The following is a 16,538-nucleotide window of genomic DNA, read 5'->3' as shown; positions in this document are numbered from 1 at the left end:
TCCAAGCTAATTTACCTGTAATTGCTCGTCATTCCACTAAATGACTGAACCGATTTTGATGGAATTTAGAAATACTAAGATAGATACGATTTTGGGAAGGGAGATAAGCTACGTTTATAAACTTGAAAGTTGTTGAAACTTAAACGATATGACACACTAACCCTTCACTAACCATTGTCTTATATTACAAAGTATCTATTTTGTATATTATGTTAAGGCCAATAGGCAAAGTGTTTAGTTATTATGTATTTGGGTTAATGTAGGTTCGATTCCCAAGATATGAAATGTAGTTGACCATCAATGAAAATATTATGTAATACCTTTGCAATACTTACATCTAAACTTATCAGAAATAAATCAATACATAACAAACATTGTAAAAGGTGTAGATGTATATGTATGTATATGATCTTTAAATCTATTTATTTCGGGGAGGAGTAAAAATAAAACATCATTAATCATTTTCAATTTTATTCGTTCAATCTTGACAATACCGTAGCAACATTTCATGTGACACATTCAAAATGTCGGCGACAATAATCACCGTATCAAAATGGGTACTCGAAACAAATATTAATTTTATTATAAAAAACACTACAATTCAGTATTTTATTAGTAATTATACCCAAGAACACTTATAAACGACGTTAATTGGTAATTTGGTTGAGGTAGATTCAATAGTATATGAACTAAATTAGTTTTGTGGGAACATGAACATTTTTAGCTTAGCCTTTATACTTTTATATGATTTTTAAACTATTTATATATTCCAAACGCGGTTCATTTCACGAAACTGTGAAACATTGAAAACAGTTATATACAATTTCATATCCGTAACATCAGTATAAAATAAGAACGACTTATTTCATTTTTATCTGTTTATATTTATTTATTATATTTTATAACGTTTATAAATCTCATGTTCCCACAACACGGTTCGAAAAACTTAAAAATAATAGAGATGAATGTAAACATTTTGACTTAACTTGGTTCTATTATTAATTCTAACACTAACTATTGAAAAGTTATATTGAGCCTTGAGGGAAGCGTTTCTCAAAGAACCTAAACTTGAACTATAGAAAATTCAACAAGGCATTATTCGTAGCAAATTGAATTGTCTACAAGTTCCTATGACTTTTTACCGTGAAATAAAAAATACCGAACTTGTAAACAAAAATTAGATACAATTTTAGCAAATTGTCTAAGTTAGGTACATTATAGTAAAATGACACAATAATTGAACGATTTTTTTAATTGATTGGGTTCTTCATTACTCATGAAAAACAATCGAAAATCATTATTATTATTAATGGTATGAATCAAAATGTTTACATTCATTTACAATAATGATGGGACATACCCTAAGTTAATATTTAGATTATATTTAACATTACAACAATAATTCAATCCCATATACGTTAAAGTGGCATGCGAAAAATTCAATAAAAACAAAGTCGACATTATAAAAACAACAATTTTAGTATTTTGTTAACACACAAAACTGCAAATATTTTTAACGATAAAAATCCCAATATTATGAAGAATTTTTCAATGAAAAAAAAAGTTTTAAATAGATTAAAAATGAACAATTCGCATATCACTTGACGCCTTAACATTTGCGTACCAAAAACAAAACATAATACAGGCCAAAATGCATGAAAATAAAACTAAAATAAATACAATTAGCCCTGAATCAATCCGGTACAAACTGGACGCGTTATATAAGTACATACGTCGATCGAATGTGGACCTTGTGGTTAAGATGTTAAGGTTCAAAAACTATAAGCAGAAAAGCGTAACAACATAATAAACTCGACGGTCAAAATAAATAATGCGTGAATATAATATATTACATAATATCTTCTTTTACATAGCAACACCATTTGGTACGAAAACAAAACTTAGAAATCTTATAAAAATATGGCAGATTTTTCAGTGTCATGAAATGTAGAAATTAATGCTTTTTCTCTTATCTTAATATTATAAGTAAGAAATATCACTTTCATAAGATGTTATAAGAGAGAGATAGCTCGATCTTTCATTTCACGAACATTGCAAAATCGACCCTCAAAGAGGCACACGCTACTGCAAACTTGACAAATTTGCTTGTTCACAAGTTTACTTGAAAACAATATAAAACACAAACGCTCAAGCAGACTTGCACAAAGTTTGTTCATGCTATCAAGCCTGCAGTACTGTGTAGACATTCGGTGTTAGTATATACTGTAACAATACTAAAGCTAAACTATCTTCAGTGTTGCTATGTTCAACATCAATACTTAATATTAAAATCTGTAAGGGACAACTATTGCAGCCAATCATGGAATGAGTAGGTAGTAACAGAAATTGCTATTGTAAATAAAATGGAATGGTTTACCCGCTTTTAATTACGTATTGTGTTCGCTAGATGGCGCTGAATATGTATCTTACACGTTTAAAAGTTTAATACGCTACTAATTTTAAAATAATTTCCAACCAATTAAATGAATTAAAAAAATAAAACAATAAACACCACCGTTATCATCATTCAGTAATATTTACACTTTTTTTGCATTATCTCCAAATGCAAAGTCGCATTTCCACAGCGCCACCTAGTGCCGAGTAACAATCTAAACGCAAGTGCCTTCACTTCAACTAAATTATTGCGAAACAATAATTAAACTTCGAGGCACATACATCAGGCTTTAAAATCATTTCCAAGGACGGAAAAGCCGTGTTGTAAATTGAGAATAAAAAATCTGTACAATTTTTATGGAATAAACTTAATACATTATTATAGCTTTGATCCATTTTCCGGGAACTTATGTTAACGGTGCAATTTAATAGGAAAAATGGACCATCGGTACCGTCGGCAACGACCCTACTAATATAATACGTCGTTGCCGACTTCAATACATTATAGTACTATACATCTACATACTTGTACATTACTCAGGTATTATCTTATTGCAATGGGAAATAACAATTTGGTGTAGGGTCAGTAAATAAAATTATTTAAATGAAAGTATAAAAACCTGTTAAATAAATACAATTATCAAACACAACCTCGAGTGAACTTGTGGTTTACAATATACAAGTAAAATATAATAAAAAATGTTACACTAACTATTGTATAAGCTACGTACAGTTTGAACATTCGTATTTGTTGTTACAGTATTATTATGAAATTTAACGGATTACTGGTTATTCTTTTGTCACTACTTTCGTATTGAAATCCTATCAATTATTAATAATTACATAATTACTATCTATGGAAGTAAAACTTTAATAAAATTAACAATATGTACTTGTAATCAAATAGTGTAGTGTACTATAAGTATCTAAGTAAAAAAAATCTTAAAACAAAGACAGATTTAAATAATTTTTTACAGGACATATTATTATGAAATAAGTCATCATAGAATTCATTGATGAAATCATTTTTTTTTCATTGAATCCAATCATTGAGATGCTACTTGCATAGTTGGCTTCAACAACAAAACTGAACAGTGTGTTGTGCATAATTGTCTATAGACCAGTGCAGATAACTAAGAAAATTGTAAAAAAAATATAGAAAATGTTGTAATGGAATGTTGTCGCTAAAGAACCACAGGATATTATATTGTGTGTAAAATTGACATAGTTTTAAAAGAACAACATAAAAGTTTCTTGCTCTCTTTTCTCTTTTGAAACTACTTTCCAAATCGGTGGTAATCTACGTTATGACGATTCAAAAGTGCTTCTAGAAGAAGTCTTATTGAGTAAATGTTTGAGTTTGAGTGTTATATGTATTAGTTTTGTTCAAAAGTTACTGATTATTATTTTTCTAACTATACTCTTAACTATAAAAAGATTGTATTGTTGTATGGTACTTAATGTTATGGATTAAGGGCCGATTTTTCAATCCTTGTTTAAAATTTATCCGTCCAACAAAGTTACACGAACATTTGAAAATGTCACCTGTAAACTGTCATATACGGACAATTAGAATACATTTTTGAAATGGTATTTTAATACGTTATTCGATGAATAAGTTTTAACCAAGGATTGAAAAGTCAGCCCTTAAAGAAGTAAGAATTTTATACAGCAACAAAAGAATAACCGGTAATATTTTTATGAGATTCATTAAACTGGAATACTTAAAAATATAGTTTCTTACCGGCAAATACTAATATCAAATTATGGAGCATTAATTTCAGAAAATATAGATTTCCATAATAATACGTAATTAAGGTGCATCTATACATAATTTGGCAGCAGCCATAGTTCAATCCAAATATAGACAACAGCAAAACTTTCCCGCGCTTTTCATAAAAATCCAACTCGTCAACGTGCCTAGATGTCAAGTCTTAGACCCTGTGATAAAACCTAGCGTCAAAGTTAAAATTCTAGATTTTTTAAGAGCTAACACTACACCTAAGTTAACTTAGTGTAATTGAAAATTCAGGTACATAGTCGGCGATTTCTTCATTACATTTTAACTGAGTTAATTCGATATTTACAATAATTGTGTGTGTTTTAAACAGTCAAACACGATCTCAATACACATCTATGTAAGGCGCAAATTCATTTTTTACAATTACCACGATAAGTTAAAATTATTTTATAATATATTTGTCTTTATTTGAAAATGTTTAGGGAGACAAAACCGACATAAATAATTGATATTTTATTTTAATTTTCTTAATACTTTTTATTGTTTTAAAAATGAATTCACAAAGTACTTCTTGAACACTCTTGAATATTAAAAAAAAAATTAGTTAATGCATTTTATAACAAGCAGAAATGATTTTCTTGTTTCTAAAATGATCTCTTCGTTTATGAAAACAAATAAGCAGTTAAAATAGTTTACGACTATAACAACACTTAAATTATTTGTAATAGTCAATTATTGGAACGTCCCTCTACTTTTAATTTTAGGCTTAATTCAATATGTGCTAATTATTTATTCAGATATTATTATACTTAGTTAGTATTGAATAGCAAATTACTTTAATATTATACTCTAAACGTTTTGACTGTTTAAAACACATTGTACTTACAATTTACTACAAGGTGCTTGTACCGAAAAGCTGACAAATCCAGTGTTGTATGTTGGACAAAACCTTAAAAACTATGAAATAAATAAACAAATGCTACCTAACCGGGTGCCAACTGGGGCCAACTTAATCAACTTTAACCTTATAATCAAGAAAATGAGGTAGATTGTAATTGTGATATGGGTAAACAACGAACTGTAGGGGCTTCTCTCAGCTAGCGAGAAGGATGGATTTCTTGCTACGCAAATATGGCGTTACATCTAAAACGTGGGAATTAACGTAAAAGGAGGTCAGTATTCTCGTTCTAAAGGGCGTACGGCTAAAAGAACTTTAGGAACCTTAATGTTAAATTGCAAAATACGCGTTCCCAGAACATTTCACCGCTTATTCTAGACCTTATCTAAAGACGAGTCGTCCACAATAAGTTTGAGCAATGGGCAAGCCTGCACGCATAGCCTTCCATCCACCCCCCTCCAAACATCAACATCAACGAACATTAAACTATGTCACTCTCAATATCGGTAGTTCGTTGTCGATTCATATAATTTTATTCACTATCTAATTCGATTCGCGTAACGGGTGTGCGCTTCGTATATAATAAATATATATATATATATTGGAATGTGGGGCGCGGTAACTGTAGCGTCTGGGGCTTCTATCTAGTGGGGGAAATAAATACGGTTCGGTGCTCGTGTGTCTGCGCGTGCGCTCGGGCGCTGCGTCTCGAAACTAAATTACCCGTACTATTGTTTAATAATCAGCCTTCGTCGAAAATAAATTCTAGCATAGGAACGAGACGCGGCCCGCCGTCCCCCGGGGGGTGGGGGGTGTGTGGGGTGTGGGGGGGTCACCTACCCCCGTGTGGTTCCGGCGGCGGGGGGGAGGGGGGGCTCAACCGTTCGGCTGGAGCGTGGGTTGGATTTTACTGTTGTCTAGTTGGAAGCGCGGGCCGCGGGTGAGCTCCGAGTTCATGTTGTCGTCGGGCAGCTTGCCGAGCGGCTCGGCGAGCGGCTCGGGCTCGGCGCGCGACACGTCGAGCGCGGCGAGCGGGCCGAGCGGGCCGAGCGGGCCGAGCGGGCCGAGCGGGCGAAGCGAAGGCGTGCTGGCGTCCAGCACCGTCTCCGCGGTCGTGTCGGGTGAGTAGCGCGACACGTCCAACGCGTCCAACTCGTCCACGCGACGACCTTTCCGCATTTTGCCGTTTGGCATTTTGCCCTGTAATAGTGGGACGAATTAGAAAGAAAGCATTCCTACTTATACCTTCCACACTGTTGCAAAAAGACAAGTAAAAACTAAAAACATATGTTTTAAGCGTATATTTTATTGTAGCGTTGCTTCTGCAAAGCAGATGAAGCGCTGGTTTTCAAAAATTCCCTATTTCAATAAACTTTATTTTTAGTTTTCATTTCCATATGTAAACGTGATTTATTTAATATTTCAAATAACTAACTGTTGTTAAAATCGCAAAAATTAAAAATGGTTCTGTAGGTACAATATATGTATAAGTACAATATATGTATGTAAGTAAATTTTTTTCTTTTTTTCTTTCTACTATTATTAATATAGACTAATATGTCGAACTCACATGGTGGTGATGCTGCAGGTGCCCGTTGAGCAGCGGCTCGGTGCCGTTGACGCGCGGCGCCGCGGCCTGCGAACGTCATAACATCTTCCAATATTTTCAGTCTCATCGATGCTTTCGTTACTAATACATCTACACTAATATTATAAAGAGGAAAACTTTGTTTGTTTGTTTGATTGTAATGAATAGGCTCATAAACTACTGGACCGATTTTGATGAAATTTTGCACAGACAATCTTTAGACCCTTAGAAAGAACATAGGCTACCTTTTATTGCGAAATATGTACCACGGGCGAAGCCGGGGCGGACCGCTAGTTTAATGTATAACAAGAATATCTTAATGAGGAAATTTCTTTAATGAATAGAACAAGGCTGGAATCTCTCCAATGAAACTACTAAACATCTTGGAAAGATATCAAAAAATAAAAATCTAACTATATAGTTATATACGATGCTTAAGGCTTAAAAATAATGATAATCGAATTAAGTTATATTAAAGATTTTAGATAAATAAATTATTTAAAAGTGCTTTTTCTTACCCTCATTTCCGATCCCTCCTCTTCCGCGTTACCCGGCGATGCATTTGGTCGTCGCGCCCTGAAACAATAACATATAAACTATTTACTTGTTATATTTAATATAAATATAGATACTGACGTAATTTTTATAAATGCACAACTTTTTATTCCATGAATACGATTTTTTATTTACTCACATAATTTTTTATAATAAAAAATAACACCTTATAAAAATATAACTATAGATAAACCTTAGAAAAATATGTACAAAAAATATGCTGAATAAACCTTATAAATAAACATAAATCACTTACCTAACAGGTGTCCGATTTCTCGACTTTCGTTTCCTCCAGACGCACACAAAGATGGCCGCCAACACGCACATCACGCAAAAGCACACACCCAACCCGATACCTGTTGAACAATGAATTATTTTAATATGTAACCAGGGTTTAATACCACACGGTATAATACCGTACAGTATAATATCATAAGATTTAATACCACACGGTATAATACCGTACAGTATAATATCATAAGATTTAATACCACACGGTATAATACCGTACAGTATAATATCATAAGATTTAATAGCACGCGGTTTAATACCGTACAGTATAATATCATAAGATTTAATACCACACGGTATAATACCGTACAGTATAATATCATAAGATTTAATACCACGCGGTTTAATACCGTACAGTATAATATCATAAGATTTAATACCACACGGTATAATACCGTACAGTATAATATCATAAGATTTAATACCACACGGTATAATACCGTACAGTATAATATCATAAGATTTAATAGCACGCGGTTTAATACCGTACAGTATAATATCATAAGATTTAATACCACACGGTATAATACCGTACAGTATAATATCATAAGATTTAATACCAAGCGGTTTAATACCGTACAGTATAATATCATAAGATTTAATACCACACGGTTTATATTTGATACATAATATGCCGTGGGTATAATTCAATGCGTAGTTATTTCGCAGTAATTTCGTAATATTAGTTACCGTTCAAATCATATTTCGTAATTTGTTTAATAAATGAAAAATTTTGACCAACATAAATGAAATAAACATTAAATATACTGACCCAAATGGAAGCCAAAGTTATTGTTCGGATTCGGAGGTATGTTCAGCACCTGGTTCCGCTTGCCCACACCCGCGAGGGATACCATCACGTACACGGGCAACTTTGGGTCTAAGTCCGTTAGCTGTAGAAAAGATAAATATAACATATAAAAACTTTTTGAAGTGAAACTTCTTTATCGGGGTTGGAAAAATTTAGTGTAACATTTTTTCGTTACGCGTGACATTTTTCCGTTACGCGCCATCTTTTTCTTATCCCTACCACGCGTGATTCGACGTATTTCTGTAAAGTTGCATATACCTAGTAAATTATTTTTTGAAAAATAAGTTCATAAAGAAGTTTCACTTCTTACGTGTGTACACGCACACATTTTTTTAGAACAAAATAACATAGTTTCAAGAAAATCAACAGCACACAAACATAATTAAATAGCATATAAAATTCGTAGCTTTTTCAAAGATTTAGGCTATGCAAATTCCTGTTTCGTTTCAAATTTTTTAAACTTTTACAATTTGTTACAAATAATGCCACCGATTCGGTCGCTTCTAGCAAGCAAGAATTGGTCAAAATTTTTTTATAAAAATTATATTTTTAAAAGATAGCTTCCTTTCTTTTTAAGAGCCCATGATTTTGAAAGTTTAGGCATTTTAGGCGCTGAGACGGCTCGCGCCCGCGTTCCGCAGGAGCCGGCGCGACATGAACTCCGGTGACCTATGGAGACGGGCGAGCACGCCACAGTATAAATAAATCAGTAGTTCGATTTTATTTGCTATCGTAGGAATGTTGTTGATAAATAAATTTACTATTTATCCTATACCATTAAACGAGCAATATTTGCATATTTATATATTTGTTTGTATATATACAGTGTGGAAATTTTCGATGTGCCCTGAAAGGAAAGTACTTGAAATACTAGGGATAGCAAATTTTTCTGAAAGGAAACATTCCTTTTTCAAATTTTATTTTATTATTCAAATCGATAGAACAATATAAAAGATAATTTATTGTTAATTTCTCGTTTCTTATTGTAGCATCAACATCATCTAAACATAAAGAACGCTTCTGGTTTATTGGTCTTTAATTTTATAAATACATTTAAAGTTTAAAATGAAACTCTCGTTCTGGATACATCAATAATTTATTTTCTTCTGAAAATATTGGTAATAATAATTAAAAGTAAAACAAATAAAAAAGGCAAAATAATAATTGAATTTTGTAAATTGAAGTCTTGCACCGCAAACATGTTTAAGGACGTTGTCACATCTTAATATATGTATATCTTAATATCTTAATCCTACTAATATTATAAATGCGAAAGTTTGTATGGATGTATGTTACTCTTTCTTTTTATATGTTTGTTACTCTTTCACGTAAAAACTACTGAACCGATTACAATGAAATTTAGCACACATATAGAGGGTAACTTGGATTAACACATAGCATAGTTTTTATCCCGGAATTCCCACGGGAACGGGAACTGTGCCGGTTTTCCTTTACAAACGCGGGCGAAGCCGCGGGCGGAAATCTAGTACATATAATATCTGCGTTACTCAAATTTAGGTATCTAATAACGTCGCAACGTGGTGCGCGGGAACATCACGCTCACGTAAACATAGCACATTCCATTTTATAGACCATCTTCAAACTTGATATTATATTATTTTTATTGAAATTGATTCTAGAAGATTACTGGGAACTTTAAAAATTCATTTTGTCTTTTTTATTAGTAGGTACGATCCTGATAAGTATGTTAGTGTATTCAACCAACTTAAAAAAGTGTGACTATTTTACAACAATTTGAATAATAATCAATTAATGAATTGTATTATTGTATACAATATCGAAGCTTATTAAGAAATGTATAAAATACTTTTTTATGAATTATTAATTATTATCATACATCATAATATTATGTTACCGGTAATATATTAAACCCTTCTTAGAAAATGTTTGTTATTCCGAGAAACGGTCGGAATGAAATTTCAAATTATAATCGTCACATTACCTATGATATCTTTAAATCTGAACTTTTCCTAAGTAGCAAATGTGGGTGGTTTTTGGGGTAGCGATTAACCAATATGAAGTCAAAACTAAAATCCAAAATGGCGCCGACGAAAATTTTAAATGTTTTCGTCATGGGTGTCATTTTCAAAGAGTTGGAGTAGCTATTAATAAATATGAGGTCAAATCTAAAATCCAAAATGGCGCCGACGAAAATTTGACATCATTTCGTCACGGGTGTCATTTTCATGGTTTTTGGGCTAGATATTAACCAATATGAGGTCAAAATCAAAATCCAAGATGGCGCTGAGGAAAATTCGACATCTTTTCGTGATGAGTGTCTTTTTCATGGTTTTTGGGGTAGCTATTTACCAATGTGAGGTCAAAACTAAAATTCAAGATGGTGTCGACGAAAATTTTACATCTTTACGGCATGAGTGTCATTTTCAAGGTTTTTGAGACAGCTATTTACAAATCCCCAATGTTACCGTGGATAATTAGGTATATTTTTCTTACTCCTTTAAAGTAAACATAAATAAAATAACAAAAACGTTTACAACTACAGTTTTGTAGACAGTCTTAAAAACAATTTTAAAGAACATTGAAATGCATATTTAGTAATGTAATATATATGTTACCGGAAATGTATGAAATCAAGGAATTGTATACAATTCCTAGGAAATGTGTACAATTCCGATACCATTTAGGAAATGTATAAAATATTGTTTAAAAAACTATTTAATGCATGCATATCCTAGGAAATGTATAATCTTCCTAGGAATTGTATACAATTCCTATATCGTATTTCCTAATACGAATGTGTAAAGTAAATGCTTTCTGTAATAAAACACGTTGTTATTTTTTTTATTATAGCTCTTATTGATACAATCGGGTAACAGTCATACCGTAAAATTGTAATAATATTATGTTCATATTATTATCTTCGATCGTTCGATCTTCGTTGACGGAGCCCCGCGAAGCGGGGCTCCTATGTCTGTGTAGTTTTTTTTTAACAAACCTAACCTAACCTAACCTAACGGCTAACCTAACCTAACTTTGAGGGCGAATATCTCGGCTATTTTTGATTTTAGAGAAAAGTTGTTCCTATAAAACATGCTTATATAAGCGTAATCTTTACGATAAAACAATAATAAATAGGTGTTATAATGATACCAACTCCATCAAAATTTTTTAAGTCCTGCGCCCCCTTTGCTTTAGTCCAACCCTTGCCTGCGACATATCAATATCTTAAATGTTTTACATTTCCGATAGCTATTTAGGAATTGTATAGATTTCCTAGGAAATGTGTATAAAATAATTTATTTCACACATTTCCTTACAATTTTAGGAATTGCATACATTTCCTAGGAATTGTATACAATGACGGATTACATACATTTCCTGTAACATATATAAAACGTAACTCTGTGGCAATCATGTTAATATTCTAACAAATATATTCGCTTAACTTTTTTTAAAATAAAGTTCATCTAAAACATTAAAACGAAGAGAATAAAATAATAAAGAGCGTGTGTGCCGAGATAACGTGTCAGAAGTGAAACTTCTTTGGCGAGATTTATAGATACCAAAATCACCGCCTTGCTCCATAACATGACAGTTGCAGTATTACCATGACGCGTTCTTGAAATTTTTACTCTCAATGCGTCTAAAGAAGTTTCACTTCAAAAGGCTATTATCTGTGTACAGTTCCACAGAATTTGAATTCTGCTCGAAAAATATATAAACGGTTGTAAGAAAAACATACCAAATTATCGACGGTTACATTGGGGATTTGTTAATAGCTGTCTCAGAAACCTTGAAAATGACACCCATGCCGAAAACATATAAAATGTCCGTCAGCACCATCTTGGATTCTAGTTTTGACCTCATATTGGTTAATAGCTACACCAAAAACCATGAAAATGACACCCGTGACGAAAAGATGTAAAATTTTTGTCGGCGCCATCTTGGATTTTAGTTTTTACCTCATTTTGGTTAATAGCTACCCCAAAAACAATGAAAATGACACCCGTGACGAAAAGATGTAAAGTTTTCGTCCGCGCCATCTTGGATTATAGTTTTCACCTCATATTCGCTAATAGCTACCCCAAAAACCATGAAAATGACACCCATGACGAAAAGATGTAAAATTTTCGTCGGCGCCCTCTTGGATTATAGTTTTGACCTCATATTCGTTAATAGCTACCCCAAAAACCATGAAAATGACACCCATCACGAAAATAAGTCATATTTTTCGTCGGCGCCATCTTGGATTTTAGTTTTGACCTCATATTGGTTAATAGCTACCCCAAAAACCATGAAAATGACACCCATGACGAAAAGATGTAAAATTTTCGTCGGCGCCATCTTGGATTATAGTTTTGACCTCATATTCGTTAATAGCTACCCCAAAAACCATGAAAATAACACCCATCACGAAAATAAGTCAAATTTTTCGTCGGCGCCATCTTGGATTTTAGTTTTGACCTCATATTCGTTAATAGCTACCCCAAAAACCATGAAAATGACACCCATCACGAAAATAAGTCAAATTTTTCGTCGGCGCCATCTTGGATTTTAGTTTTGACCTCATATTCGTTAATAGCTACCCCAAAAACCATGAAAATGACACCCATCACGAAAAAAAGTCAAATTTTCGTCGGCGCCATCTTGGATTGTTGTTTCATAAAAATAATATTTGTCATACTCATACAGATCAACCAACATCATAAAAGGGGTGACAGACGTACGAGTAAGTACGCGAACTTGTGGCTCGACGACCTTTTTCGCTCGTGTGTCACCCCAAGTACGCGTACTTAAAAACCGTCGAGTAAGTTCGTTGACGATCCAACATGTTTGAAATCTTACTCGAAGCCCGCCTTGGCTCGCACGTCTGTCACCGCCGCGAGCCGAGTAAGTACGCGAACTTTAAAACCGCGACTTTAAAGTTCGTACGTCTATCAGCCCTTTAATAGTCTTCCTACAGACTAGTACTTCAAAACTTTGCCGCTATTCCTATTCAACAACCCATAAAAAAGAGGGTCTCAGGCAAGGTAATTTTTAAAACATAATTTTAAATCTATACATATAATAAATCTGTAGAAGGGTCAATTCTGTACATTGAAAATATTGAAAAAAATTACTAGCAGGGGGTGTTACTGGATCGATACCAAACCCAAATATGTGATTAAAAAAAATTTTGTCTGTCTGTCTGTCTGTCTGTATGTGAAGACAATGAAGACATCACGTGAAAACTACCGGTTCGATTTCGATGAAACTTGGTATAATTATACATTATTATCCTGGGCGTAAAATAGGATACTTTTGATCCTGGAAAAATACGTAGAAAAAAAATTGTTCTGTAGTAGGTACCGCGAACACACGTTGCGTATTATTATAGACCTAGCCGTATTTGGGTCCAATAGATATTTATAAGATGTCATTGTCCGAGATACTCAAAATGGAGAAATAAACCATCCACGCAAAGACCGACATCCGCGCGGACAGAGTCGCGGGCGGAAGCTAGTTACAAATAATTGTAATATGAAACTTGTGTTGATTTGAAGAATAAAATAGAAAATTTTATTTTTTTACATTTTTAGTTCTTTCGATTCCCGGCCGAAGAAAATGAATTTTTGAAAATCTTTGAATGCAGGTCTATTTCTTTTTAAAAATAAAGGAATGTTTCCTTTCAGCAAAATTTGCTATCTCCAGTATTTCTAGTACTTTCACCCAGGGCACATCGAAAATTTCCACACTGTATTTACAAACAAATTTACAAACAAATATACATATATAAATATGCAAATATTGCTCGTTTAATAGTATAGATTAAGAAGTTAATTTATTTACACCAACAATAGGTAATAAAATTAAACTACTGATTTATTTATATTGTGGCGTGCTCGCCGTTGTACTTGCCGCTCGGTTCTAATTAAAACGAGCGGCGACTACAACGTGGTCGGGAGCAAAACTAGCACAGGTCCTCCCTCGATGACGTCCGGTTGGACTTTGGTGGCACTGGCGTGGTGCGCGCGAGTCGTAATTTACGTATTATATTTTATATAAAAAAAAATAAGGGCTAAATTATATATCTATCCAAAAATTCTTCTGTAAAACCTGATTAGTAAATGAAATGTAAAATTTTCATAAAAATAGCGTTTCCCTAATTCGCATAAAACTGTATCTGCTTTCAAAATCGATGCAACTTCTGATTTTTTTTTTATCGAGTTAAATGTTTAATATTGTGTTTCTATCCAAAAATTCCACTAGATCAAACGTTTATCTGTACTATATATTTTTTTAGGATTTTAAATATGATGATTTCTTTGAAAAAAACATGATTTAGAAACATGAATTTCGTATCAAGGCCCCTTAACTAAACCACACACCTCAACACTAGAATCGGTGACATTCACAGCCCGCCAGGTCTCCAACGGCTGCGTGATGTTCTGCGTAAATCGCACCACTCTGGGGCCAGCACTGTTCCAGAACACACGTACACCCGCGCTCGTGTACTCGTATTGTAGGTCCTTCGAGTCTGAGAAAAAATTAAATGAAATAAAATGTATATAATTGTATGAAAAGTAGTTGTTTTAATGTTAGATAAACATCTTTATACATATACAATAGTGTAAATTGAAAATAAATATTGAAATCAAAAGTGGAAAATTTTACGTCTTAACTTCAATTAATTGTACGTCTAACTCTAAAACAACTAACAAAAACAGAAAATATATATAGCTTCTATTTAGCCTTGGCAACTCTATATACATCACTTTTACAATCTTAATATACTATATAAATCTCGTGTCACAATGTTTGTCCTTAATGGACTCCTAAACCACTTAACCGATTATAATAAAATTCGCACACCATGTGCGATCGACGATCGACGATCGCACGATCCAACTTGAGAGATAGGATAGTTTAAATCTCAAATCGTTTTAGAGAAAGCGGGCGAAGCCGCGAGCGGTAAGCTAGTACGCTTAAAAAATTAACCAAAGAAAGGAAGGATCTTTTATTTACAAATGACGCTTATTTACCCAGTTCGACTCCCTGCACGGGTATGGTGAGTACGGGACTGTGTGCGTACGGTGCGTACCCCGTCACTATCACGTACGTTGGCTCCGTCGGGTCGATGCCGTTTATCTGCAAATAAATATATACATAGTTAGTAAAGCAGTCATGTAATAATTATCTAGGTGGTTTTAAGGATACAAATTGGGTAAAATTTTGCTGCGCAGTTTGCAATGTGGCTGGTGTGTTGCATTGTATCTCGTCCTGGAGAAGCGCACGGCGAGCGGTGCTGCAGTCGGACGGAGACGTATCTGCAGGACTTTGTCGTAACTCAGCCCCCGGAATCACAGACACAATAGAAAATCTATTGTGTCGTGGCCCGATCGGGCCGCTGGGGGCTCAATGGGTTAAAGCTGTAAGACGTAGAGTGGCTAGTTGTTTCTCTTGTTTGTGTGGTAGTGGGCAGGCGGGGCCCAGCGCTGGCCCCACACTCACCACGGCGCTGGGGCCGGCGGTGTGCAGCGCGGCCCACAGCTCGACGGGCAGGCGCAGGCGCGCGCTGTGCCGCACGGTGTAGTTGCCGCGCGGCCCCGCCCAGCGCTGGCCCCACACTCACCACGGCGCTGGGGCCGGCGGTGTGCAGCGCGGCCCACAGCTCGACGGGCAGGCGCAGGCGCGCGCTGTGCCGCACGGTGTAGTTGCCGCGCGGCCCCGCCCAGCGCTGGCCCCACACTCACCACGGCGCTGGGGCCGGCGGTGTGCAGCGCGGCCCACAGCTCGACGGGCAGGCGCAGGCGCGCGCTGTGCCGCACGGTGTAGTTGCCGCGCGGCCCCGCCCAGCGCTGGCCCCACACTCACCACGGCGCTGGGGCCGGCGGTGTGCAGCGCGGCCCACAGCTCGACGGGCAGGCGCAGGCGCGCGCTGTGCCGCACGGTGTAGTTGCCGCGCGGCCCCGCCCAGCGCTGGCCCCACACTCACCACGGCGCTGGGGCCGGCGGTGTGCAGCGCGGCCCACAGCTCGACGGGCAGGCGCAGGCGCGCGCTGTGCCGCACGGTGTAGTTGCCGCGCGGCCCCGCCCAGCGCTGGCCCCACACTCACCACGGCGCTGGGGCCGGCGGTGTGCAGCGCGGCCCACAGCTCGACGGGCAGGCGCAGGCGCGCGCTGTGCCGCACGGTGTAGTTGCCGCGCGGCCCCGCCCAGCGCACGCGCACCGCGCTCGCGTTCAGCGTCTCGTACCGCAGCTCCTTGAAACGCGGCGGACCTGCGAACAAATTATACA

At 35.8% G+C, this 16,538-nt stretch overlaps 1 protein-coding gene across 1 annotated transcript in view; it reads right to left on the bottom strand.

Moving 5' to 3' along the window:
* Positions 1-4,734: 4,734 nt before the first annotated feature.
* The window catches only part of LOC123695173 (protogenin A-like), a 106,823-nt gene continuing 95,019 nt past the window's right edge, over positions 4,735-16,538 (bottom strand). Inside the window, exons 16-25 of the mRNA XM_045640933.1 lie at positions 16,115-16,520; positions 15,910-16,057; positions 15,752-15,856; positions 15,283-15,388; positions 14,629-14,777; positions 8,240-8,360; positions 7,433-7,532; positions 7,140-7,197; positions 6,604-6,669; positions 4,735-6,233 (exon numbers count right to left, since the gene is read on the bottom strand). Of these exons, the coding sequence (XP_045496889.1) occupies positions 5,910-6,233; positions 6,604-6,669; positions 7,140-7,197; positions 7,433-7,532; positions 8,240-8,360; positions 14,629-14,777; positions 15,283-15,388; positions 15,752-15,856; positions 15,910-16,057; positions 16,115-16,520 (1,583 nt within the window). The 3' untranslated portion in view covers positions 4,735-5,909. The remainder of the gene's footprint in view (positions 6,234-6,603; positions 6,670-7,139; positions 7,198-7,432; positions 7,533-8,239; positions 8,361-14,628; positions 14,778-15,282; positions 15,389-15,751; positions 15,857-15,909; positions 16,058-16,114; positions 16,521-16,538) is intronic.

Source organism: Colias croceus, chromosome 10, assembly GCF_905220415.1.
Source record: "Colias croceus chromosome 10, ilColCroc2.1".
NCBI classification, from domain to species: domain Eukaryota; kingdom Metazoa; phylum Arthropoda; class Insecta; order Lepidoptera; family Pieridae; genus Colias; species Colias croceus.
Note: the sequence above shows the minus strand (reverse complement) of the source record. Positions and strands in the feature narration are given on the sequence as shown.